General features: G+C 39.3%; 3 protein-coding genes across 6 annotated transcripts; 1 reads left to right on the forward strand and 2 right to left on the reverse strand.

Moving 5' to 3' along the window:
* Positions 1-18: 18 nt before the first annotated feature.
* prpf38b (pre-mRNA processing factor 38B) lies at positions 19-5,033 on the reverse strand. Of its 2 annotated transcripts, XM_057333821.1 has the most exons (6): positions 4,611-5,033; positions 3,733-3,801; positions 3,450-3,601; positions 3,205-3,265; positions 1,657-1,892; positions 19-1,181 (listed from the first exon to the last, which is right to left on the reverse strand). In XM_057333821.1, exons 1-6 carry the CDS (start codon positions 4,812-4,814, stop codon positions 407-409), a joined length of 1,497 nt encoding a protein of 498 aa, XP_057189804.1. In that variant the 5' UTR covers positions 4,815-5,033; the 3' UTR covers positions 19-406. The 2 variants fall into 2 exon arrangements, with proteins under 2 accessions (XP_057189804.1, XP_057189805.1); XM_057333822.1 differs by lacking the exons at positions 3,733-3,801; positions 4,611-5,033 and adding an exon at positions 2,488-2,666 and having other exon boundaries at positions 3,191-3,265; positions 3,450-3,563.
* Positions 5,034-5,636: 603 nt separating this feature from the next.
* On the reverse strand, positions 5,637-15,746 carry eeig2a (EEIG family member 2a). Its single transcript, XM_057333376.1, has 11 exons — positions 15,500-15,746; positions 13,297-13,417; positions 13,152-13,181; positions 12,929-13,045; positions 12,373-12,419; positions 10,280-10,377; positions 10,013-10,126; positions 9,640-9,817; positions 9,090-9,226; positions 6,806-6,869; positions 5,637-6,569 (listed from the first exon to the last, which is right to left on the reverse strand). The coding sequence occupies exons 1-11, from the start codon at positions 15,643-15,645 to the stop codon at positions 6,527-6,529; spliced, it is 1,095 nt and encodes a 364-aa protein (XP_057189359.1). The 5' UTR covers positions 15,646-15,746; the 3' UTR covers positions 5,637-6,526.
* Positions 15,747-16,031: 285 nt separating this feature from the next.
* Positions 16,032-25,771, forward strand: LOC130554003 (uncharacterized). Of its 3 annotated transcripts, none has more exons than XR_008962937.1 (6): positions 16,032-19,364; positions 21,682-22,266; positions 22,390-22,503; positions 22,595-24,187; positions 24,271-24,594; positions 24,698-25,771. XR_008962937.1 is itself a non-coding variant. In XM_057333373.1 (5 exons), exons 2-5 carry the CDS (start codon positions 21,684-21,686, stop codon positions 24,417-24,419), a joined length of 2,439 nt encoding a protein of 812 aa, XP_057189356.1. In that variant the 5' UTR covers positions 16,032-19,364; positions 21,682-21,683; the 3' UTR covers positions 24,420-25,771. The 3 variants fall into 3 exon arrangements, 1 of the variants encoding a protein (XP_057189356.1); XR_008962938.1 differs by having other exon boundaries at positions 24,704-24,714; XM_057333373.1 differs by having other exon boundaries at positions 24,271-25,771.
* The last annotated feature ends 1,614 nt before the right edge of the window (positions 25,772-27,385 follow it).

The following is a 27,385-nucleotide window of genomic DNA, read 5'->3' on the forward strand; positions in this document are numbered from 1 at the left end:
AACATACAGCAGACCAACTCTGTTTCATACAAGAATTTTATTAGAAAACGAGATGCAACAGAGCAATGAACCAAACAGCACAATATCAGCATAGCTTTCAGCAGCTCTGTGCCACAAACTCGACTCTGTTCAAATTTAAAACATTCTCTGAGCTCTATGTACAAAGCCATTTGTGTGAAACCTGAAAACAAGAATTAAAAAAGGATTTTAAAATGCCACTTTCAGCCCAGACACTTGTTATGGGCAACAGAAAAAAAACACTGATATCTACACCAGTGATGGATAAAGGTGCAAAGGAACAAAAACTCCAGGCATTTCCATTTGTTTACTTGAACACAAGTGGTGCACTATAAGACAAAAGAATATGAGTAAAGGTGAATAATTTGAGAGAGAAGGAGGACCTGAATCACGGGGATTCTGCATGAACACTGTTTGCTCTCTCTCCAGCTTCAGGACTGTGGCTTCGGCGATGATCCTGTTTTACGGTTTCTCGACCATTACTGGATTCACGACGGTGCGAGCGCTCTTTGCTACGACTGCGTTTGTGTGACCGTTCCTTGCTATGGCTGCGTTCCCGCTTCCTGTTTCTTTCATCTCCTGCTTCCTGTCTGGTCCTACTGCCAGAGCGAGAGCGTTTCTTGCTAGATCGCTCCGTCCGGTGCTTCCTGTCTTTGCTCCTGCTCCTCGAACGTTTGCTCCTCTTTTCTTCTCTGTGTTTCTTATCCTCCTTTTCCTCTTTGTGCTTCCTCTCGTCCACATCTTTGCCCCTCTTGTCCTTCGACCGCTCACTCTCTCTTTCCCGGTCCCCTCGATCTTTGTGGTGTTCTCTGTCTTTCCTGCGACTACGCTCACTGTCTCCCTCCCTCTCTTTCTCTCTATCCTTCCTCTCATTTCTTCGCTCGCGGCTGGCACTGTGACTCCGCCGTCTTTCCCTGCTGCGTTTACTTTCTGCAGTTCGCTCGGGTGATTTGGAGCGTTGTCTGTCCCTTTCCCTCTCCCTATCTCTTTCTCTGTCCCTATCTCTATCTTTATCACGATCCTTACCCTCTCTATCTTTGCGCTGCCTGTCTCTTTCCCTCTCCAGTTCATGGTCAAAGCTAGCGCCACGTCTTTCTTTGTGGTGGCTGCTACTTCGGGAACGGTTCTGGGACCTCCTGGGGCTTGGACTTTTCCTGGGAGTCCTTAACATAAACACACACTTTAGAAAATCTGGTTGATGCCAAAACTACAAAATATATTAGTCAGTGGATTGTCTCAAAAGCTAGCTGGTGTAAATGAAGCACTGTATAATAAGGTCCTGATCACATGATAAATAGAAACTATGTGCAGACTTTATGTAGGGTAACCAACACAAATACATGGGCTAAATAATCCACAAAATCAGACCCCTCTAGGTTATGTCTACAGGGCCACACTGTTAAGAGAGGACAAATTTAAAAACTCATATCTAAAACTCTACAAATCTACTTGTACTTAAAAGTAAAACCAGACATTGACACATTTGAATATAGAGCAAAAAATGACTAATAACAATAACACATTTTACATACAATATGATGACTAACATAAGGACCCTATTACACAAATTTAAGATATACACAAATATTTTGATATCTGATGATGTGTAGCACACCCACACACATACAGCGACTGTACCTGGAACTGCGGCGATCTCCATGCCTTTCAGAATCGTCCGGTGCCTCCTCCTCATCCTGCTCGTCTCTTTGAGGTGGTTTACGCGGTCTGCTCTTCATGTGCTGGTCGATTGCCTTCTGCACAGGAACGGGTATCCGTGGGAACAGCGTTGAAAACCATTCCAGTTTGGTCAGGAAGGAGCGGAGCATCTCTCCGACCGTCATCATGCACCCTCCTCCTGCCTTCACATCCAACTCCTGATTACAGACAGTCAGGAAGAAATTGCATTAACACCACATTTTTACACATGTGAACACACAAACTTTTGACACATCCATGCTGCCTATGACAACACGCTGCTTACGAGCCCTAAAGCAACAATATCAACTGTCCTGAATAAAATGCTTTACTTGTGATGACCAAATACTGAGTCTTCATCTCTGTTCTCACCTGACTTAATATTCAATATTTAAAGTGCACCAAGTATTTTTAAACTCATTTTTATGCTGACCAATACGGCAATGTCTTTGGGTTATAATCATGCAAAAATTATGTTTTCAGTTTTGTAGAAGAAAAACTATTCTTAGGCTTATGTCACCCATCAGTCATTTGTTCTGCAATTGAAAGTGGCCAATAATGAGGGGGAATTACACGAACAGGCATTGATCTCAACATGGCCTTACGTAAAAGCGAGAATATACATGAATACATTTTTAAGCGTATGCACCTGACGTAATTTCGGTGCAAAACTTGGTACACCTTGACAATTAGGACTGGAAAAGTGACCTTTTTAAAATAATATATACTACACGACCAAGCCGAAAAACAATTAGCTTCCACAATGTCTCTTACTATGTACTGACTGAAAATAGATGGCGCAGAGAAGGGCGAAGGGCAGCTGACATATATGCTGAACCGGTAGGTGTGAAGGGGTGGAGTGGGCGGGTGAGTTTGACTAACTGCACTCACGAACGCCAGCCAAGAGAATGGAGCCCCCCCAATATCCAATCCACCCGCATCACAAGGACCATCTGGGGGAGAGAACAGGGCAGTCAGCCAGAGACACACATAACCACCGCTAGGCCTGGCAGCATGTCTGCTCAATACAAATGAAATCTCTTTTGTATGTTTTTTTAAGTAGATATTATCAAACCCTTTTCAGGTAATAGTTGATCTCATTTCTATAAAGAGAAACATACTATCATAGACGCATTCTTATCCAAACTAAGTGACTCATGCATGCAACGACTGAATTCACATGTAACCACACCAATAAATACTTTAGGGAATCTGACATAATAGCTCAACTATGAAGAGTTTCTGTAAAATGTATAAGCTGATCTTTTAAGACCTTTTATAAGAAATCAATCTGATGTCCTGGGTCAACGTGCCACCACAAATACAGCAGCAATGGAAACTGTATAACACAGGAGAACATTAAGCCAAATGAGGTCAAAGGTTGAAGGACAGCAATGTGCATCACAATTAGCATTTGGCCCAAGCTATCTGGCTTAGTTCATAGACATTATAAATAAAAGAGAGATGAAGGCATTACCCGTGGCGACATACCTCCTCGTCGTCCAGGAACTCATCATACCAGTCAATCAGGTCAGGAGGAGGCTGGGTATACCTGAAAAACACAATGAAACAGATGCATGATTACCAAATTACATTCGAGTATTCTTGATACATTTACTGTACAGTGTTATCATCAACACGTCGTAAGACCTTGGCATGCTAATATTGCTGATTCCAATATAATACATTACTTGTATTTGCTCAAATAAATGTAAACAGTCGGTTCAGAACGGTACCTTATGTACATGAAGCCTAGTGCTCTAATATAGGGCGAATCTGTGTGTGTGATGAGACCCATCACTTGTTTGCGAGTCAGTTTCAGTGTGAACAGCTTATACAGCAAACAAAACGCTGTGGACACGATCCCACCCGTCCCGACTCCTCTGACCTGCAAGACAAACACCACAAGCCTTTAAATTTATAAATGTTCAAGACAATGATCTCCCTTTTTCTTTAATTAAAGCAAACAGGATGGGAGGATGGACGTGAGGAGGTCTCGAGGCACGTACTTCTACTTACCCCTCCGCACATTCCCGTCTGGCCTGCCGTCTTCCTGCTGCCTTTTTCCCATGGTTCCGCATGGTTGACCTAGGTGAACAGAATAGAGATGATCAGAGGTGAACTATAAAAAAATATTTACAACGTGTTACATAATGCAACATATTTCAGCTCTAAACTAAAAAAACACTAACCCTCTCTCTTTCTCTCAACAGGTATTGGTCTAGCTTTTGTTGAAACCAGTAACTTTGTATTAGCACCTATTGTATTACTGCTCCTGTATGACATATCGCTTATTGCTCCCTGAACTCTTTGTAATTCGCTTTGGATAAAAGCGTCTGCTAAATGACTAAATGTAAATGGTCAAGTCATACCTAATAAATCACAATACCACGATATTATTTCAAAATACGTGCCACCTCACAAATTGCACAAAAAAAGTTGATCAATAATTTCTGGTTTAACAGACACGTTTTGCACTATTTACATCACGACAAAGTTAACTCAATATTAACGTTACACCTGCAATATTCGATATGTCGCAAATCCGTAATCCGGTAAAATGTATAATCTCTTTCTAACAGTGTACTTGGATTTGACAACATTTGCCATTTCATTTTCCCCATGACGACAGTGGTTGCCAAGCACAATTCTACAAAATTGCTAACTTTCGAATGTTAACGTTAGCTCCGTTTGCCTTAGCGTCCTGATATTATCGACTACAGTTCACTTCCGTAAAAACTTCAAGTCCTAAAAACAAGTTTATTTGAAGCACTGAAGCATAACAATAAAATATCTACCAACAAATAATACTCAAAATGCCATTATATGAAACAAGAATACTTATAAAGAAAAGGCGGGCTTCACGCGCATTGCTCGGCCCGGTTTTGTTTCGGCACCTTGAAGTAAATCTCGTCCACCACCTCGTGGTATGTCTTGAGCTCGTACAGCTGGACCTTGAAGTACGGCGACGCCAGCACGTTAGTCAGAATCATCGGGTTCAGATTCATCGTCTTCTCGTTGCCCCATAATGGCAAAACGTTGCCGTGTTTGCCACCGGCCGGCTTGCTTGCGGCCTGCTGCTGCTGTTGACTAACCGCCATAGTCGCTTCTTCACAACGCCATTAAAAAAAACAAAACGAATGAAAAAGGCAGTTTCCCCTCGAGGATATCGCGTAAACGCGTCCGACGAGGTGCGCGAGCGGCGGGACCGAGTCTTTTAATTCATTCGAAACAAATATTGGACCGTTGTTTAGCAAAACGTTTCAAAACGCACGCGAGGCTGTCTGTAGCGTCGAGCTGAGGGGACAAGATGGCGAGCGGTGGGGGTGGGACTGACGGAAACCCGAAGGGTTGCCAATTGTTTCACAGAAGATCAACCTCTACACCGAAACAAGGTTTGGTGACATTTAACAAGTACATATTTACACGTGTAACACTTTGTCAATTTTTAAGAAATGGAAACGTTTTCGTAAAAATGTTCAAAAACAGTTACTGTTTCAATGCCATATACACGGAAAAATATGAAGTCTATCTGTTTTGCCTGGAAAAGATTTTTTCCTGAGGATTTGGCAACACGACCCTCTAGAACGCAGATATGGCTCGTAGATGAACTGCGGAATTCAGATGTCCTTGCTGGTTACATCTCTTAAAAATACAATATTCGTCTCTTTATATGATAATAGTATCTAGGAAGCATCCCAGTGTTTAAATAAATATGAATTTTTGTTTGTGTAATTAACCTTCAATTTTAGCCCAGAGAAAGGTTGAAATGCGTGTGAAATATGTTTTAATCTGATATAAGTGTAAACGGAATTTAAAAGATCACAGCTTAACAACCAAATATTAGTGTCAACAGACAACTGCACTAAAAATACATACTTATAAATAAAATATGCTATTCTCTAATGCAATTGTATAATGCAACACACTTTATGTGGAGTAAAATGCATATTATATACAGTATTATATGCAGGTTGCTTTGACAACAGATGTAAATGTGACTAGTGATGCATCAGTAATGCAGTGTCCAGTTTAAATAAACAAATATATTCAATAAATACTGTATATTAAATAAAGGAATCAGGCATGTACTTTATTACCTCTTAAATAACAAACAAAGAATTTTATCTTATTTCTTTGCTTTTTTTTACAAATCTTACCATTCCCAAAAAGCCATTCTCATAGCCTAGGTCATAAAAATGTAACCTTTAACACATTTAAAAAAAATGTTATATTGCATTTTTAAACAATTTTACAACATTTACAACCCTTTATTTTGAAAATAACAAATACAAATTGATTGGTTCAGGCTGAATATCTGTCCATTCTTTACTGAAAATGCATGCAATTTTTACTCCATGGCCACAATATGTATGTAACCTCTACAGATAGTCTATCCAAAAGATTTCAAGTTATACACTTGAAATTCAGTATTGAAATTAGTCTAAAGTGCATCAGTCCATGCCATTACAATAAAAAGTATCCTAATAAACAAGACAATATATAAAACAAGTATAAAAACTATAACACATTCTAAAAGTTTCATGTACCTGTTTTATAAATTACTACGACCATATAAATTTGTGACAATTTGATTGTTGGTTGTACAAGATTGTAGATTTACAGTAGTTATCCATCTTCAGAACCCGCTGAGGCATATAAAATGTGAAGTTCTCAGATTCGGCCACAAGGGGAAGCAGTGTTTCCCAGATCTCACAGATGTGCCCGACACCCAGTTTAGAATTGCTGCGAAGACAACTGTTCCCTCTTTTGACACAGGATGTTACATCACCTTACCCCACAGACAGTCAGTCTAGCGATTTATAACCACCTGTTCAAAAGTCCCAGCACCAACCCTAATTGATGGAAAGAGAAATTGAAGAGAGAGTGCAAATGCATTACCTTACAGAATTACATAAACAAGTGCTGTTTTAAATGTAATAATATTTTAAGAGCTCTTGTAACATAATAACTTTGAAAAAATCTACTGGTAATAATGTGAAACCACAATGACCACTCCACACAAGCAGATCCTTAGGCTGAGGATGCCAGTTGCCACGGTGATTTTAGGATGTTACATAATTCTACTCACCAGGTGTGCCGAGTACCCAGTGCAGTGCTTCCCCCAGGCCCAACAAACAGCCGCAGACCCTCCTCTGCAATATACACACAATATACAATTACATTTAAACAATTCTATTTTCAGATGGACTGGTGGTCATATACACCACTAATGTTTGTATATATACAAAAAAGTCATTTTTATATATGCAGTATATGTATGTGTGTGTATATATACTGTATATGTATGTATGTATGTATATATATATATATATATATATGTAGCTGTTTCCTTTATGAGAGGAGTTGGGTAAAGATGTTACAAGTTGTTGTGGCAACAGTGAGTTCAACATTTTTGCCTCTGACAAGTCTGTCTATGAGTCAGAGAAGAAAAGGGGAAATTCAATCATCTGTTTGTTTGAAATGGTGGTAACCATAGTAAACTTTTGTTTTAGAAAGCCACAACGTGGTTTATGTAATGTGCAACTGCAGTAGAGCGCACGTCAGAATTTCCCTGCATATCCTTCAAAACATAATACACTTGGGTCTAAGAGGAACAGCGCAGTATCAGGGTTTCTGCAGGTTTCACAAAGTCAAACTGAAGACTTTTTAAGACCTTTTTTAGACCATTATGAATGAAATTTAAGACCTGTATCACAACATAAAAACCGCACACCCAACATTCCCAGATAAATTTCTCATGAGGACAGCAGAACTTGCTGTATTTTAATACAACTGAATGCCCAATAAAGCCGTTGTTGTTGTCAGACATAAAATAATCTATTTTTTTTATTTTAACAAATGTTTATGTTCATATGTCTAGTCCAGAGGTCGGCAACCTTTGCAACCAAAAGAGCCATTTTGGGCCTTCTCCCACCAAATAAAATTTGTCTGGAGCCGCAAAATATATGTAACCTTTAAAGCGGCCCTAACACATGCGGTTTCTGCCAATCTCATATTAATCTTGAGTGCCTATAGAGTAGTATTGCATACTTCGTATCTTCGAAGAGTATTTAGTTTGATCACATTTATAAAAGGTAGATACAGCTGTACGCGTGCGGGGAGGGGGGGTTGGGGGAGGGGGAGGCTGAACTAAAGCACGTGCGCACCCATTGCCAACAAAACACAGACATCAGTTTCACTCACCGCATGCGGTTCATGTCAGGCATCTTTTAGCGCTGGGACGGCTCCATATATCAGTTTCAAACGATCTCCAAATCCAGCGTTATATCCACCGTTTATATAACATTCATCACCCAAATGCAGTGAACAAACAAACACCTGAACTTCGCGAACGTATGCTCTCTCTCTCTCTCTCTCTCTCTCTCTCTCTCCTGCACACAAGTGACGTCTGCGCATGCTCCTTCTGCTGCTCTCCTTACTGCCGCGTGGGCGTGCCGCGTGCTTTTCCGTTTTTAGGTGGCAATATAGTGCGATTTTTATTGTACTTAGATGATAAGCAATTTATACACTTTTGTCCCTGGCAAAAAGTGGGAGTGTTGCAATAGGAGAGTAGCGTCGCGATGTTGCACGCGCTACTTTAGTTAGACTTCAGATTTTTTTGTGAACTTTTGTTTTGGCGATGAACAGCCACAAGAGACCGTTTACTCTCCGCATACGGACATCATGCATAAACATTATGGGAAGCGCGCTAGCCAGACAGGATTTAATCTATGCCGGCTAAAGACCTAAACGTTTGGTTTAAAGACGAAAAACGTAGCAAGCAGAATGTTTTCTCACCATTCCATTTCTAACACACGCATATACAGTGCTCGGCGCTGTCACATCTGTCAAAGCAGAAATAAAGCCGCTGCTCTCTCTATGTTTTTTCTGTCATCTCCGGTCGCGCTCATACAGTATGTACATAATGTACATGGACTTATTTCGAATATTCGAATGAAATGCTTTTTCAGATATTTCTTGAAGAAATCAGGACAGTAGTGGTCAAAAGTGGACAAAATAGACGGATTACAGCAGCAGGTGTAAACGGGTATGTGCCTCTTTCGTCCACTTGTTTTGTACTCACTCACAAGTATGCTGCAGTTTGGTCATGAATGTGCTGCTTCTGCCGCTCACTGAACAGTGAAGACGCCAAGAGAGACATTTTTCTACTCACTGAAAGCTAATGTTTATCCAAAAAGACTCTATTCGCTTTTCTGAAGGAAAAACTCTGTAAACACAGCACCACTACATGCCGTTGTGTGTACGTGTGTATGCGTGCAGGCGACGTGGTGTGGTCTGTGACAGATGCATCTGCATCTGCAAGTGTTAGTTTTCTAAACTACTCATTCTGAGTATTGCAAATGAAGGATTACCTTCAGCACTAGAGTCCAGTATACTGTGGCTAAAGTCTTGGCCTTGTAAGATGTTCTCGATGATGTCATCAGCGTCTATTCTGGTAGCATCCACTCTCTTTAGCTGACATTCAACTGAGTCCTGCTTTACAGGAAACCTTCAGAACAAAGTCACGGTCATTTAATAATGATAATGTTCACCTACATATATTACAGACTTTCTCAGATAGTAATTGTCTCTAAACACACTTGCAAGGCTATACTCAGCCTGAACATTACTACACACACTGTCCATCACATTGCACACTTGCACATAGCATCTGGAAACTGTACATTGTAAGAAACAATAGGTTAAACCTGTAAATAGCACATCTGTACACTCTTTTAAAAACTGATATGTTGTTTTTTGTCTATATTTTTTCACTTTTTGTATATAGTGCATTATTGTTTTAATGTATATTTGCACCATGTGTACACTTCTGCACTAAGCTCCTGTCGCCAAGTCAAATTCCTTGTGTGTGTAAACACACTTGGTAATAAAGCTCCTTCTGATTCTGAAGTCTGTGTTTACCTGCTGGCACTGTGTGATGGTGTGAAGTGCTGGGGCAGTGAGGACGGTGGGCGGGACTCTCTGTCCTCACTGGGCTCTGGTAAGCTACCAATCCCTATGGAGGCACTACCCACAGACAAATTCCTCCTATGAGAGAGCTCTGTCATGCTGGAGGTACGGGAGTGATCAGTGCTGTAGCCTATGAGAATTCCCAGATGGATTAAAATGAATGCCAATTCCAATCACTCAAAACCATGTTGATGGGCAAAATAGCTTTCAATGAATTAGCATTATTTGCAGCAAAAGCTCTGGATATATGAGCGAAAAGATTATATTCTATTGGTTGTGAGTTTTGACACCAAATGAGAAAAAGACTTACGTTACAAATACAGACCTGAGAACTTGGACTGCTGGCTGGCGTAGCTGGATGTTCTCGAATGGCCGCGCTTTCCTAGTTCATCCGGGACAGAACCAGATCTATGACTTGAGCTGCTTTTTCCTGAATTGTCTACAAGATAAAGAGAATTGTTAATGTCATTATGTTCACAGTCTGAATGAGTGGTGATCCTTCACTAATAGCACAAAATACATCTCATAATATGTCAGCTGAAAAGAGGCCTTTATAAGGGAATAAAGTGTATTAGTAAGCGTGTGGAGATACCTGTGCAGATGTGAGTTGTCGGCTGTGTCTCTCCTCTTCTGTCCTCATCAAGATCTGTATCTCCAGGGAATCCAATAGTCATGGCAGTAGATGGAGCCCTGGAAGAGCCAAATAACCAAATATTCTCATAAGGCTGACATATCTAGTGGGCAGATGTTATAACATCCTAGAGTTACTTTATTGCTTGAAAAACTAAATCACAACATCAGATTTACTGTGGAATAATAATACTAATAGTTTACCCATATATTTTTTTAAAGGCTGATACAAAAAACTAGAGATTTTAGGGTATAATATAGACATGATATAATTTCATCCTTAAAGTACGAACCACATATGATGTTTTTGTGTTACACTTAAAGGGGTCATATGGCGCGAATACGTGTTTTTCTGTGTCTTTGGTGTGTTATAAGTTGCCCATGCATGTATTAGACACGTAAAATTGCAAAAATGAAAGTGTGGGAACAAAAGAAGCATTCTATCTAAAAGCGAATGCTCACCCAGACCTGCCTGAAACACCTCGTGTAACCACACCCCCACAAATCCACATCAGTTGGTGGTATGATTTGACTAAGACCGCCCAAATGTATACACAAGTAAGGTGGGCGTACCTGTCAGTACAATTGCTTTGGAACCTGATGTTGCAAATATAGTAAGAGGCTTTACATTTCCGTCACACGCTTGCAGTATTCGACCAATCACTACGCACTGGTTAACTGGTCAATCATAGCACACCTCGCTTTTCAGAGCGATGAGCTTTATAAAAAATCTGCTCGTTTCAGAGAGGCGGGGCAAAGAGGAGATACAAACATGCACAGTATGTGGAAAATACAGCGTTTTTTAACCTTAAATCGTGTACACACATTGCATCTAAAACAAACGATAATATTCGTTTAAGCCGTGTCATATGACCCCTTTAACACATTTACCTCTTTACACCTCTTACATTACATTTTATTAAATTAATTCTTTACTAATTCTTTAATTTACTTTACTTTTGTTTCTTTCTAACCTATTTTTAACCTAAAATTACATTTTATTAAATTAATTCTTTACTTTTGTTTCTTTCTAACCTATTTTTTAAATAAAATTAGTTTTCTTTCTAATTAATGAAACACTCGCCAGCATTGTGTTAACTGTCAAAGATATAGTGAGTGTGCACAAAATGTTTTCCATAATTTAAATTTGCATTTATATGCATTTATATTTACAATACTCGTTTTTATTATTGCAAACCTGAAACAAATCCAAAGTTATACATTTAGTCCCTCAGAATTCACCAGTAACAAAATTCTGACGCACTAAACAAAATTAAGGCCAGAGTAAAAGCACTAGCCCCACACACACCTCTATAACACGTCTTAAGGATTCTCACTAACACAGTGAATGAATGATATAACTCCCCGGAGCATGATTCACTTCTCTGTGATGACAAACACACACGCACACACCTCTTTACAAAGGCTTTTTTGTCACTCATATCAACAGCTTATCTACTGTCAGCACACTGTGCTTGTTGGTTCAATGGGATATATCATGCCAGCTGCCTTATAATGATATGAAACACACCTTTCAATGACAGATCACACACCTACTCACATCTAAAACTGGATTCAAACACTTTTATGTCACAAAAAAGATTATGTCATGGGGTCTTTTACATTCTAAAAACATAGACATTTTGTGTTTTTTTTCTGTGTCCGTAGCCTAAAACCTTACATCTTTGTGTGTCTGATTGAATGATACCAGGAAGTGGTTGAATCAGACTTCCTGTCTGCGTGTCACAGACACTGCGGTCAGACAAAAAGTCAATTGCACGATGGCAAATTAGAAGCACAAACACAGTGACATAAAAACATGCAAATGCATAGTTTTGATGGATCAGCAATGTGTTACTGTTGGCTGTTAAACACGGGTCGACATGTCTGGTCTTTCAGGTGAATCTGGTTTCAATAACATTTATGCACAGTACATTCTGGCTTTACATTTGATCGGTTTGTGCATTTCCTATCAAACCTACGACGGAGCCATTTGCCGCAATGCACAATATCAACTGAGCAACAGGAAAGCAACTGCATCTCGTGACGACTTACGTTTTAAAGCACGGATCACCTGACATGAGCTGCATATCGATAATCACCTGAAGAGAGAGAGAGAGAGATGAGTATTTATATACATGTGAAGTTTAGTCTGAACTCCAATCCAAATACATGCTTGCCTTTAAGCATAAGAAGTGTGGGGTCTTGTTTTTGCGGTTCTCTGTGGCTACAAATGTTTTTTGGGGTACTTTTAGAACACCTCCAGGCTTGGGTGTAAGGGTACAGAGCTGTGGAATTCTGGGGGCCCTGTGAAGACCTCCAGGCACAGGAGGGGGTTTGGAATGGGAAACACGACTCTCAATACACGCTACAGCATGCCACATATAACCACGTGAAGCTGAACACGCAACACAACACCACACACAGATCTGAAGGGGAGAGGACACGCCCCTCACAGTCCGCCCCCTAGCAACGGCATGTTTATGATATAAATACACAAATGGATACGGATCTATAACCCATGTGATTTCAAGACAAAGGGGACAGCTGCCTCAAAACATGTCTGTATATGTGTGGGATCGTTCATTCTGTTATGTATATGTGTGAGTACCTTCAGTATAGAGTTGTCCTGTCGTGTGTTTTTTGTGTTATATCCCTCCAGCAGACAGCGTCGCGTGGTGTTTCCAGAACCGGCAAACTCAGCCAGGTTCAAATCAGCAAAGCCAAGCTGTATGGCACACACATATCAGTCAGTTCCAGTAATTTGACAGAAGAGACCAGAATGCAATTCAGTTCTGCAGTCTTCAAAGTGCCACTAAACAGACAGGGCTTACCTTTGCAAAGGTCTTGCCACCTTTGAGCTCCTTTAAAATAAACCAACCAAACAAAAATGAATCAAAACCTCAATCCATCCAAATTTGTGCAGCACATGTCTTATTATTCATAAATGCATTTTACAAATCAAAAAGAAATTCTCACCTTTCTTACAGATACCCGGAACACACACGGATCCAGAACACCAGTCCCTGCATTAGCGCTCATTTTACACAAGAAGGAGAACGTTTTCTTCCATTTAACACAGTTAGCTATAACTGGCTCTCTGCAGCAGAGAACAAAAGAGATTATATTGTATAAAAAGACTTTGGGGCGGTTTCCCGGACCGGGATTATCTTAAACCAGGACTAGGCCTTGGTTAAATTAGAATATTCAAATTGTTTTTTAAAACATGCGTTACAAAAAAACATTACTGGTGGGCATCTTGAGACAAAACAATCACACTGATATATTTTAAGATATGCTGTTTTTCAGTAAGACGCCCCTTAAAAATTCTATGAGATCATTCCATTAACAATACTGTCACCTGGACATGTTTTCGCATAATCAATCCACAATATACAAATTAAAGTGCACACAGTGTGTAATTTATGCAAAAACAACTATAATATGTTTGTGGTAGATATAAATTAATATACAGAAAAATGAAGAGTCAAGAGCCCATCTAAATTTTCACTTCAAATCAGCATTTCTAGATGTATTGTGGCCATTCCAGTCCAGACCAAATAAATGCAAACATGTTTAATTATTGTAAAAATATTGTTAGTAGTTCACAGAATGAAACAAAAATGATCATTTTACCTAAACACATACCCATGAATAGTCAATTTTAAAAGTTCTCTGAAATGGTCTCTTAATTCCGCGGCTGTACATTAATTAGAGATGCACCGATACTGATAGATTATACCAACATTTTATTTTATTTTATTTTAAATGCATCTGTTCAAGATGTTGAGTAAAGGAAAATATAAAAAGTAGAGAAACAAGAACGGTAACAGCCATGTTACATCTATACCATTAACCTGAATCTAGACTAGAAGTTAAATGATGAATAGTCAGCTCAGGTCTGAGGTTTTGAATGAATTACTATTGCTCTATTACTATTAAAACAGGATTTGAACAGAAAGGCACATTATGATTATGTCTACAGCTTTGTCTACTGGTTGTGAAACACTGTGTATTTTGTAACGACTATTTCTGAATAATGCTTCCTGCTAGAGTGTTTTCACTAAAACAGCGTATCATCTAAGCCAAAGTGAATACCTTCTCAATCTGCACAGTTGAAAAGAATTTTGTTTGGCATTCAAACAGTTATGGGATGTTTGCATTTTGATAAATGCGCACAGTCGTCAAGGTGAGTTCAGCCTTGACGGTTAAAGGAAGGAAGGGATTTGTTCATTCGGACCCTGCCCTCTTTTCCTGCTATGAGGCACATTAGAACGGTTCCCTGCAGACGCCTCCTCTCACTCTCTAACGAAATAACATTCACACATGAATCACACAGAAATACATTTGCTGAGACGGTCTAATATTGTTTAAAATCAGTTTTTAAACATTTAGATTTAACTGAAGCTGAGAGCACAGTGTTGACTATCTGGACTGGAGCTGATATTTTTGCATTAATCAGATAATCTAATGAAACATAACTCAATCACTTTAGGTTTACCTGATCGCAAAACACTCTTTAAGGGTTTGTGGCACTCAACAAACAATACAATACAATATATATATACATACAATTTACATACAATACAGTATATTCAGATAAGACCAGATTGGCAGCTTGTGTAAATCGAACAAACAGTATATCTAGCTCAGATCTATTCAAGTAATAACTTCAGACAATGTAAGTTTGACATTACTTAATAATATTGTATTAGAAAGCAACCATGATGTGACAAAGGCAATACTGAGAATTTACACATACATGGCACGTTGCATTATAACTCTTTTTTAATAATAAAATGTAATGTTGTATACGAATAAAATGCACATTCATATTGACTAAAAAATGCCTTGATTATCATTAAACATGCCATTTATAAAGATATGCAGTGCCATTAGAACTGCTTAAGAAAATTCCCTGCCTGTTTAATACAGTTTAATAAACTTTCACTTTTAGCTTTAGTAACAAGTAAAGTATGCCAGATAAAATGTTATAAAACGTAATCAATATAATAAAAACATTTCTTTTTATACCATTATATGTTGTATGGAGATATTCAGGATAACTTATAACATAAGCAATTCTCAGTTCGGCGTGTAATAAAAAAATCGAAATCTTTCTAGACTTAAATCTTCCACACGTGAATAAATGAACGAGTAAAAAAGAAAGTGTTTTTCTCACCTCGTTGACTCCTCTGAAAAGCCTCCGTCCGTCACTCGGACTTTGCAGAAGAGAACCCCGTTGACATACGGGACAGATGACAGCTCCTCCAGCTCTACATCTACTTTAAACTTAAATCTTTTCTTTTTCATCATAATAAAAGCCATCGATTAAACAGACTCTGTTATAATTCACGGCTGGGACGTAAAGACAGCAAGAACACGGGGTCGCCTCCAGTGATGAAAGAGTGGGAGTAGCAGTTTTTAAACAGCTGGAAGTTGGAACGCGACCATGAACTGCGAACAACGGGCGACGTTTCAAAGTAAAAGTCCCCTTTTAAACCGACACTTGAACACATATTTCTTTACTAATATAACAAGCCAAAAAGACATACTACAACCACTGCTACTAGCCTACTTAAATCCACACAATATGATTAATACGTACATTTGTTCATACAATGGAAGTCAATGGGGGCATGTAACATCACAGCAATGATTTGGTATAAGCATTTAAACTTGTATTTTATTCCTTTAATGACAAATAATAATAAAAACAATGCTACACAGAAAGAGGATTAATGTGTATTTTATCCCCCATATTTCCATATTGGTGGTCTAGTTTATACCAGTATCTTGGAACAAAAAGTTTGTAATGAAATCATTGTACTGTAGGCTATGTGGCCTTTTAAGAACGTTTGCCTGTGTTCCTCTCCCTTTTCTCTTCCTACACCTGCTCCGTCCTCTTCATTTTCTCTTGAAAGTTTTTCAGGATTTTAGTGGGAAGCCCTCGGTTAAAAAGATAAATGGATTCAAGCCATTCTTGGTGCCATTTCTAATTAAATAAAAAATACAAGGTTAGGGTACACAGTTTTACAGTGAAAGTGTCACTCTTGTAATGAAATCATACACTTTTCACTGGTGAAATAAAAAGGTGATGTCATCAATATGTCAGTTTACCCATAGATATGAGTTTACCAGTTAAATGGATCTTTGAGTCAAACTTCTATATTTGTACATGCTTATGTGTTGAAGTGAATTTCTACATGGTAAACTCAACTGTGTGAACCACAACAAATAGTTTCATAATAGCCAACAGACAACCAGAACAGTGCAAACAAGGATTTACAATGCCATGTACATAATACTACGTCCCAAACACCCCACTTGTTATACTGATATTGCAGTCAACTCTTAGGCCCAGTTTCACAGACAAGGCTTAAGGCTAGTCCCAGACTAAAATGAATGTGTGGCCCGTCTTAACTGAATATAACTTGCCTGGAAATATCTTAAAATATATCAGTGTCTCGAGATGCACACCAGTAATGTATTCTTCTAAGGTATTTTATAAAAGCGACACAAATATCTTAATTCAACTAAGGCATAGTCCTGTCTTAAACTGTGAAACCGGGCCATAGGGGTGGTTTCCTGGACAAGGATTAGCTAAAACCAGGACTAGGCCTTAGTTAAATTAGTCCATTTAACTAGTTTTTACATTCACGCCCTACAAAACAACATGACTTGTGTGCATTTTGAAACAACACAATGGCACTGGTGTGTTTTAAAATATGTCAGTGCAAATTGATTTCAGTTTGGACAGCTTTAACATTTATTTTAGCCCAGGACTAGTATTAATCCCTGTCCGGGAAACCACCCCTTAATGTCTACATTTATAAGAATATACCATGTAGTAAAAAAGACAAACGAGTTGTAAAACATTAAAGATTTCAAAAAGTTTTTTTAAACTCGGTAATCGAGTACTAGGTTTCAACACTGTGTAAGATGCATTGGGTTATTATAGATTACAGTTTTTCTCAGTCGCTTTGGAGCATTTCTCGAATCATTCTTAAAATTAGCTAAATAATATGTGCATTTCTCAGAACAATTTGTACAAACTGCACAACATCATGGATTTCCTGCAAAAGCGTGTAACTTGTTCAAAATCCTTAGATCATCTCTCAAAATTACATTTTTACATCAGTGAACATGTCAGTCCCATGAAAATGGCAAGTCCTTGTGTCATTGTTCGTGAACAAGACAGTCAAAATATTTAGCCATGTTGTCAATATAACGGGTGCTTTACAGTATTATTTATTTTTTGGAGTATTTTCGGATGTAAACTATGGCTTCAGTTTGTAATGACACTCATTGATAATGCACATGACTGACTTATTTCACTTTCAATAGTACAAAGTTATACGTATGTGCGACACTGACAGCAAAAGATTGAACAGTATTCACTTTACACTTGTTCTGTTGGTCTGTCAACAAATTACACATCAAGCTTGAAAAAAGTAAATGTGATGAAGAAAATGCAACATTATTTTACAGCACAATGGAAAAAATTGCAAAAAAAAAAGATAAAAATAGGAGAGACCCTTCAGGCAGAACTGTATGCAGTGCTGTATGAGGAATCAAACATATTTTCTACTCCTCCTTTGGCTTTGGGATGTCTTACTCTTGCAACGCAGCAGTAAAAGGCAACGATATCCGAAATGACCACATGCTTTTGTAAATCATCTTAAAACAGAGCCCTGTTTTTTCACTGTACAGAGAAAATCTCTGTACAGTGTGTGTCTCTCTCTCTCTCTCTGTGTGTGTGTGTGTTGTATGGATGAAGGATCTGAGTTTCTAACAGTGAAAGCAACCTGTGAGCAAAGTAAATTTAGTCACAGTTTGGATCAATAACCCTGTAAGTGTAAGAAAACTGAATATGCCCGACAGATTATGACAACTGGTCTAACCATTTTGCATTGAATGACTAAGACGATGAACAAATGACTAGATGTTTAGAGGGGTAAGACAATTGCACAGAGAACTATATGATACATTTTGAGCAACATGACAATAGCAACTGATAATGTAGGAAACAACAGACAATTGTACATTATCAATTGCATGAATGTACTGAAGCAATTGCAACTTGTTCAAAATAATAAGAAACTACTTTTCTGATGTGCACACGTGACAAGATGATGTGAAGGTTGAATAACTAGTTTTGAAAATTTCATTTCTGATCTGAGAAATGCTCCAAAGTGACTGAGAAAAACTGTAATTTACAGCTAAGGGTGTTTGGGAATCTATTTAAATCTGCATTTAGAGAGAAAATCTCTAAAGTATCGAGTTCCCATCAAGGGGAACTGTGTTAAAATGTTATATGCTCTCCTACTTGTAAGTCACTTTGGATAAAAGCGTCTGCCAAACGAATAAATGTAAATGTAACTAACTGATAACTCGAACGTCTGAGCGCTAGCTGTAGCAAATTGTCTCTCCACCAGGGGGAGACAACACATCAGATTTCCAAACCTGTTCACTCCTGCTTAAAGGGGTCATATGGCGGAAATACGTGTTTTTCTGTGACTTTGGTGTGTTATAAGTTGCCCATGCATGTATTAGACACGTAAAATTGCTCAAATTAAAGTGTCGGAACAAAAGATGCATTCTATCTAAAAGCGAATGCGAACCCAGACCTGCCTGAAACGCCTCGTGTAACCACACCCCGACGAAAGTACGTCACTTTGTAACATGATTTGACTCAAGACCGCCCAAATCTAAACGCAAGTGAGGTGGGTGTACTTGTAAATCTCATTGTATCGTCACCGCCGCAGCCATGTTGCGGAGACACTGTGTGTTTCGTTGCGAAAATAAAGACTCTTTGTTTGCCATGCCAAAAGATGAGACAACTAAAAACGAATGGTTACATTTTATTTACAACACTGTTCCAGAAAAGTACAATCCGAATGTTCAAGTTTGTGCAGCGCATTTCACCGAAGATTGCTTCAGGAACGTGGGAGAGAGATTAAGACCGGCTGTGCACAAAAGCTTTGGTTAAAAAGTGGGGCCGTTCCAACCATTAAAACTTCGCTGGCGCTTCAGATTCGCAACCTGTAAGTATATTTTCATTGTAAAAGACTTTGTTACGGACTAACGCGAGTTGAGTTTGTCGTGTTTGTGATCTGCAAATGCAGACACGCACGCAACGTGAAAAAAGACAAGATAAGTCCTAATAATCAGTAATAATGTTCCCACTAGAGGCAACAAATGTCGTGTTTATAATGTCTTTATATATTTAGTATTTATTTTGGGTTTATTGTCTTTGTTGAGTCGCGAAGAGACGTAGCGTAACACTGGTTGATCAAGAAGGGCCAAAAGCGCTCGCGTTATTTATTATGTTACCATTCCCTGCTGTAATGCGAGCTTGTTTCTATCCCACGCAAACTCTGTATGATGTATATGGTTGTTTGTTTATAGTCTTTATAACGTCATATATATAAAAGGTAAAACAGTTAGCTATAGTTTTTAACTATTTGACATCATATTTTTTTAATAAAACCTTACCAATCCTTTAAATCCTGCTCAAGTCGCGCTGGCAAAGTTGACGTATCGGCTTGATCATCTTCATTTTCCGTATCAGATTCGGGCTGGAATTGAATAAGGAAGTACCTGTGACATTTTATCACCTGTCAGTACAATAGGCCCTTCTCACAATGACGTCACTTAACTTCCGCCTTTTCGCAAAGCAGTGTATCATAACATCCGTCTTGCAACAAACAAAAAGAAGAAGAACTTCCGTTTTACCGTCGTGCTGGAATTTAACAACAGTGAAAAAAAACTGACAAAACACGTATTCAAGTACTTATCCTAGCACCTTCGCTAACACAAAAAGAAAAGAAAACACTTGCCTTCATAATCAAACAGGTATTGTTCAACGAAGAATTTGTATCCTTTCTCTAGCTTTGATCTTGTCCTAGCGAAAATTTGTCTGCAAGACGTTGCACATCATCTAGCCGTATTTGTGGCAGATGTGCAAGGGACTTGGTAAACTCCATTCTGAGGCGCTAGCGGAAGTAACTTCTTCTTCTTCTTGAGTTTTACTGGCGGTTGGCAAACCAGCTTATAGGTGCATTACCGCCACCTTATGAACTGGAGTGCTAGCGGAAGTAACGATACACTGCTTCGCGGCAGAACGGAAGATGCGTGACGTCATGTGAAAAGGGCGTATTGCGTGGAAACATGATGCTCCGAATATGGTAAGAGGCGTTACATTTCCGTGAAACGCTTGCAGTATTCGACCAATCACTACGCACTGGTTAACTGGCCAATCATAGCACACCTCGCTTTTCAGAGAGATGAGCTTTGTAAAAAATCAGCGCGTTTCAGAGAGGCGGGGCAAAAAGGAGATACAAACATGCACGGTATGTGGAAAATACAACGTTTTTTAAACTTTAAATGGTGTATACACATTGCGTTACATCTCAAACAAACGATAATATTAGTTTTAGCCGTGTCATTTGACCCCTTTAAAATGTCAGACAAAGTAATGTTTGGTTGGATACTGACTTGCATATATATTTGACGTAAGTATTAGCAGTACCTAGTTCCAGAAAAAGAAATACATTTCACAGTGTAGGGTACATCCAAACTTGAAATCTCGACCAATGGTAATTGTCAGCCTCGTTGGCGCCCCAAGCCGCTCATCTGTCTAGCTCATTTTTGGTAGCACCGTCCAATCAGTACTCGCGTCGTTGCCAGAATTCTACATCAATTAGACCACAAATTGACCAATGAGATACAGCAGCTGTTTCTTCACGCTTCCAGGTTTTCGTCCCGTTGTCGTAGTGGAGGTAAATTATTTAATTTACTTTTCTTTCTTGCGCTATTAAGAAAACGTGAGACTGTTTAGATCGTGACCTTGATACAACTTGATACAACTAAGTAACGTTAATTTACATCCAAGTTAATATTGCTCGTTTAGCATGCGTTTATGATGAACGTTTGATACACTGTTACTGTTTAGATATTATACTGTCTTTTGTATTGTGAAAACTGAAAATGTAACGAAAGTGGAGGAGATGCTAGTAGCATACAAATGCAATTCTGAAGGCTTAAATAAAATCATTTTTGTAAACATGCTACTATTTACTTAAAAACTAATGTTTTAATTAAAAATAATTTTGAAATGGGTTACTTGGACTGGATTAAAGCATAAAGCAAGGCCATACACATTTAAATGACTTCAAAGGACTGAAAAAGTATCATCAACTAGCATAGGTTTATATGGCTTAAATAGCAATTAAAGAACATTAAATGTTAACAATAAACATCGTCTGTGCTTTAAATACAAAAATTCTGATTCTAACTTTTCTTTGTTTTATAAATGCATGGTATCTGAGTATGTTTTGTTGTTGGTTTTTGTTTTAATAGATATGGAGCCTCGGTTTAGGAAAAGATCTGATGGGAATCTAAATATGTGTGACTCTTCAGCTGCACTAAAAGTAAGGGAGGAGAACAAAAAGAGAACATGGTCTCGAGCCCTGTCCCCGGATAAGGTCTCTGAGTCTGCACGAAGAGCTGTACTGTGCCAGGGTGACGATCCGGGCAATAAAATATACCTTTCAGGCCAGCATGAAATCCAGTTTGGAGCCTTCAGAGGTCAAACATTTAAATGGCTTGCTGAAAATGCACTGGGTTATGCTGGATACCTGGTGGCAAGTATAAAGAGGGAAACTTCTGAAGTAAAAGACAACAGAAACCACCGGGCTAATAAAGAAGCCTTTCAAGAGTACATAGAACTTTTCCCAGAGGGTTATGAAGCCATTCGAGTTAAGACATTAAATATGGATTCCAATAGCTCCCAGCATACTCCTGTCTCAAAGGAGTCCTGCAGCTCTACACAGTCTTCACCTTTAGTCTCTTCTGTCCGTTCACTTTTGGCTGGCAAAACGTGCAATCCACAGAGCCTTGATAAAACTGTTCGAAGACTGTTTACATCACCTGTGGCCCAACCAAGTAAGCTGACATTTGAGATATGAAAATATTTATTTTAAGTGACAGTACCTAAACAACATTTGAATAGTAAATGCCAGTAATAGTTGTGTAGATCTGTTCAATTTGTATTGTCTATATTCCTAGATTTAGTGGCAAGATCTACAAAACCTCAGCCAACTTTACCAGCATGTGGAACACTGAATCAAGACGACCGTGAACTGATAGAGCAAGCAGACTTTCTTGAATCCCAAGTATCCAGTAAGCAACCTAAACATCTGAGAATATTTAAAGGCTTGATTATTACTTGTGTATATAAAATGCAATAAATGTTTCTTTTTATTTTGTACAGGTAAAAGAGTTTGCCTTCCGGTAGGCTGGACGAACACATTGCCATCTGCTGATCAGAACTGGGTATCAAAGGCTTTATTCAAATGGTCAGCCCAAAACCAACCAGAATTAGACTACACCAAGGTGGACAGGATGTGGTGGTATCCTCCCCAGTGCCGTTTTACCATAACTGGAGTGCCTGTGACAGAATGCTACTTTGGCCACCCTTTCTTTCTCTGGATGCCAAGAAAGCTGTGGAGAGTGAAACTAACATGTCCACATTCAGACTGTGTGAAGGAAGAGCTCACATCAACAGGCTTGCATCAGGAAATCAGACAAGTAATTGCTGTCGAAACATCTTATTTTATGGCGTCAGAGTATCTCTCGTGCAGGAGATGCAAGAGAAGAGTGATCAGCTGGAGCTTTGACATCGTTTCTCAGCTTGATGTAAGTCATAGGCTTCAGTTCCCATGCATTCTTACATTGAAGCTGGCATGTGACATGAGAGTGGTTCGACTTCTCCGGCAGAGAGGTCTGGGGAACAGTAGCAGTCAAATACAGAAGAAACTAGAGGAGCAGCACTCTGAGACATGGCTGCAGAAGACCATCCAGTATCTGACAGATTGCCAAAGCCTTTGCGGTGCTGTAACATCAGGCCTTGTGAGTCCAGTATCTTTTCAAGACCCACCTGCCATGCTTGATGTACCCAAGCATCGGTGGCTGATGCAGGTGTATGCGTTGGATGTACTTCAAAGACTAGATGAAATCAAAGCCAGCATCACCTCACAGTTTGGGCGTGTGCTGAAGCTGTATTCCACCAAGATTGTTTCATGTAAGCTAGCTGGTCACAGTGCTGGAACTTCCACTTGGGTTACAAATGTCGGCAACGAGTATGGCCAGGTGATAATGTCTGTGCTAACAGCCAGTGAAGGCTTTGGACTGGCACCAATGGCTGCTGGAATTATTAAAAGGTACAGAGATGCTGGAGTGCCTCCCCCTGAACTGTTGTATGTTGACAGAGACTGTTGCGGGTCTACTTATCTTAAAAAGATGTTTGAGGAGTGGACGAATATGGAGGTCAGGCTAGACATATGGCATTTCATGAGAAGAATTGCTGTTGGTTGCACAACAGACTCCCATCAACTGTATGCAACTTTCATGGCTCGTCTCAGCCGCTGTATTTTTATGTGGGACCAAGAAGACCTGCACAGGTTTATTGTGGCAAAGCGTGCAGAGTTGGAATCACAGCTCATGCAGCCTTCACACGATGATGTGCTACGACGCCGAAGCAAGAATGAGCTAGCCCTTCACTGCAAACGGAAAACGTGTGGAACAACTGAAACTGTGGATCTCATTACCCAGCTTATTCAGTCCTTCGAAGGTGAAAGGGGTCGTGACACTTTAGGTGTGTCTCTTATTAATTCAGATCGAATGTCTGAGATATGGAAGTCTCAGAAAAAACATGTGGCCTGTATACAGGACCACACTGGCTTACAGTTGTACGTGCAGACTGGAACATTGCAAAAGGGAGGGTATGTTCTGCCAACTTACAGGTCCGCCAGAGGTTCCACCTCACTGGAATCATTCCACCTACATCTCAACCGGTTCATTCCAGGTAAAATGATAGATGGAAAAAAAAATGTTTTATTTAATGATTATGGTTGTAATTATGGTTGTGTTTTGTCACTGTCATTACAGGCACTTTAGCCAGTGAAACATTTTTCCAGGCGTACTTGTTGGATGGATTGGCCAGGTGGAATGAAGACCGAGCATCTGCTGCAACATCTGAGGGCATGGTCCTGCACAGTGGCCTGACTGCAACAGAGTTGTTGAAGCTGTGTTCATAAAGCTTTGTTCTCTCTATCCCAACCCTGTGCGCCAAGGAGGAGTTAAAATCTCACGGTTTACTCTGATTGGACGTGCCTATAAGCATATCCAAGAGTGCATTCTGAGCAATGCTGAAGTAATGCAGCAGACCACTCTCCAGCTCCCTGAGGTTAATATAGCCACACTAACACAGTGGTGAGTGATGTGATTTCTGTAGTTGATTTAACAACACATAATGAAACATAAATGTCATAATCCCTAAAACAATTCATTGAACCTCATGCAACTCTTGCTGTAGGTACAGCAGACGTGCCAGATCTCATGAGAGGAATATTTTATCTCAAGGAATTCGTGTTCAAGATGCACCAATGACAGCACTCCAAAAAGAAGCAATTACACAGTGTGAAATTAATGATGAACCTCACATTTTTAGCTTGCCTCCAAACACAGCTGGGATGGCCAAAACAAGATCTGGGCCACAAACAGTATTGCAACAGCCTGCACTGCCTCAACCAGGCCCCCCATGATCAGCTGCACCTCCTCAAAGAGGGCTTCCCCAACAACTTGCACTCAACAACTCACCTGGAGCTCCCCCAGTTATCCTTCCTGCCCCTGCATGCCAACCTATGATGGTAATTGTAACACTACCTGCAGAAAACACTGGGACTGCAGCTGTGCAACCTTCTGTACCATACACCACACAGTGCTACAGGAAGAGAAAACTGGCACGAGAGGAGAAGGAGATATTGCTAAGAAAATATGAGCGGAAAACTGAAGTGATCCTGTGCAAGAAATGCAACAAGGAAAGAAAACCACCATCTCATCACCAGTATTTTGGAAATTGGTACTGTGAGGAGACTACTACTGAGCCCTATGAAGAATGGAGGGCAGCACTGCAGGCACGTGGCTGTGGCAAGAAAAGAGCAGGCAATAAAGAGTAGAAAGACTGCCACATTGCTAAACACTTCTAAACACTTTATTATTTACTATATAATTTATATCAGCATTTTTCCACTATCCAGGTCTGTTACTACAAAAGATGATGGCCATGTGACTGTTGAGATTGTGGATGTCATTCATAACATCACTGTACAGTTATTTATAATGCTGTTACTGTACCCAATTCTGAATAGAATACTCTAAATAACTTTTAGTTATTATATATTTTAGTTATTTTCATATATATAATTTACACTTTTAGTTATTTTATAAAGTTATTAAATATCTTAAGTTATTTATAATTTTGGGTAATGTGAACAAATAGCATTTGCCGTGCTATTTACAGTGTCGAGGTGTTTGGTTAATAACATTACATTTAAATGGGCACATTTCTGACTGTAAAATGAACATGTTTGAAATAAACAGATTAATGTTTTCCACATTATTGTTATTTACTTGCATTTGCATGGCTTATAACTTAGCTGTAAACCAGGTATTAGTAACAGTAATGCAAAACATGAGTTATTAAATGACGTGACTTTCAAAGTATGCAGATTTTAATTCAACTCTTGTGTTATGGTAGTTAAATGCACTGTTGTTAGCATCGTAAGAAACGCTCAGTGATGTTAAAACTAGTGCCGAACTCGTATCTCCGTAACAGTTTTGGTATCGGTACTATGGACTAATGTGCGCCGGCCTTGGCAGTAGGCAGCGCGTCAGTCTCATAATCTGAAGGTCGTGAGTTTGAGCCTCACACGGGGCAGTTAGTTTTTCTCCGTGTATAAAATATAAACCATGATCGGAACCGTTCAAGCACATCAACAGATCCACTGATAGCACACAGACATCTGCAATATGTCTCTGTACCTAAAAGATGTATGTGAGATGTTAATCATTTATAAGGAATGTAAAACTGCTCTTTCCAAGATGTTTTATCCGATGTTTTCCAGATCTCCAGCAGACATCTTACAGACATACCTGTGCTATCTGGGTCGTGTCTTCTCTTGTGGTTGCGCACAAGGCAATTTGAGGGAAACGTGCTGAATAAATAGGATTATTTAAACAACAAAAAGCATGTACGTAAGTAGGCAAGCTATGTTGACTGCAACTTCTGTATTTACATTTATCATGATACCATACAATGTCCTAGAGTATGCACCGTATTGTGCCCACTATAAAACGTTTAATTTAGGCACACACTTTTGCACAATAATGCATTTTTGTTTGTTTTATATAAAATTGCATATTTGACAGATAAATACGATTTGAAATGAAATTGGTTTGAAATTATCATTAAATCTGCATCTGATAGCAACCAGTTGTTGTATTTTCTTGTTTAACGGTTGCCAAATTGAGTCATTGTGATTCATCACTTTTACCAGGGGCGGACTGGCCATCTGGCCTTACAGGCGTTTTCCCGGTGGGCCGCTATCATTTAGGGCCGGAACGGACGCTTTGGCCGCTCAGACGGACGTATTATAAATGCAAATGCACGTAACGCGAATGCAAAAGACACGTATGCATGCCTCCACCTATGAAACCCTGATTCTCTTTCAGATTGGGCAGTGTTGGTAGCCAATCCCATGAGTCTTTGAGGACAGAGCAGTATGGTTATATGATTGAGGCCATAGGTGCCATTTTGTTTGATCTGTAATATCTTCATTAAGATGTATTTCATCAGGTATGGTGCCACTTGACTTGTGTAATGAAACGAAGCAAGCAAAGTGACATTTGTGTTGTTGCAATCCAATATTTTACAGGACACTTCTGAACTTCCTGCTCGTCCTGTTTAGCCATTATTGAATTGCAAGCCATTTCATTTTGTGGTGCTTTAGTTAATAAAGAGTGCTTTAATTAAAGTTTAATTAAACCAAACATCCACCTTTTCGAAGCCTACAGATAACAGTTGCTAGGAGTGACTGACATGTATATGGTGCTATATGTGTTAGGCAACAAGACAGTGATTAAGATAATATAAGGATGCAGGGGCCGACTGACCAGTAGGACATTCTGTCAGAATATTGGGACTTTTCCCGGTGGGCCGGTA

The sequence above is a fragment of the Triplophysa rosa genome, linkage group LG5 (assembly GCF_024868665.1).
Source record: "Triplophysa rosa linkage group LG5, Trosa_1v2, whole genome shotgun sequence".
NCBI classification, from domain to species: Eukaryota; Metazoa; Chordata; class Actinopteri; order Cypriniformes; family Nemacheilidae; genus Triplophysa; species Triplophysa rosa.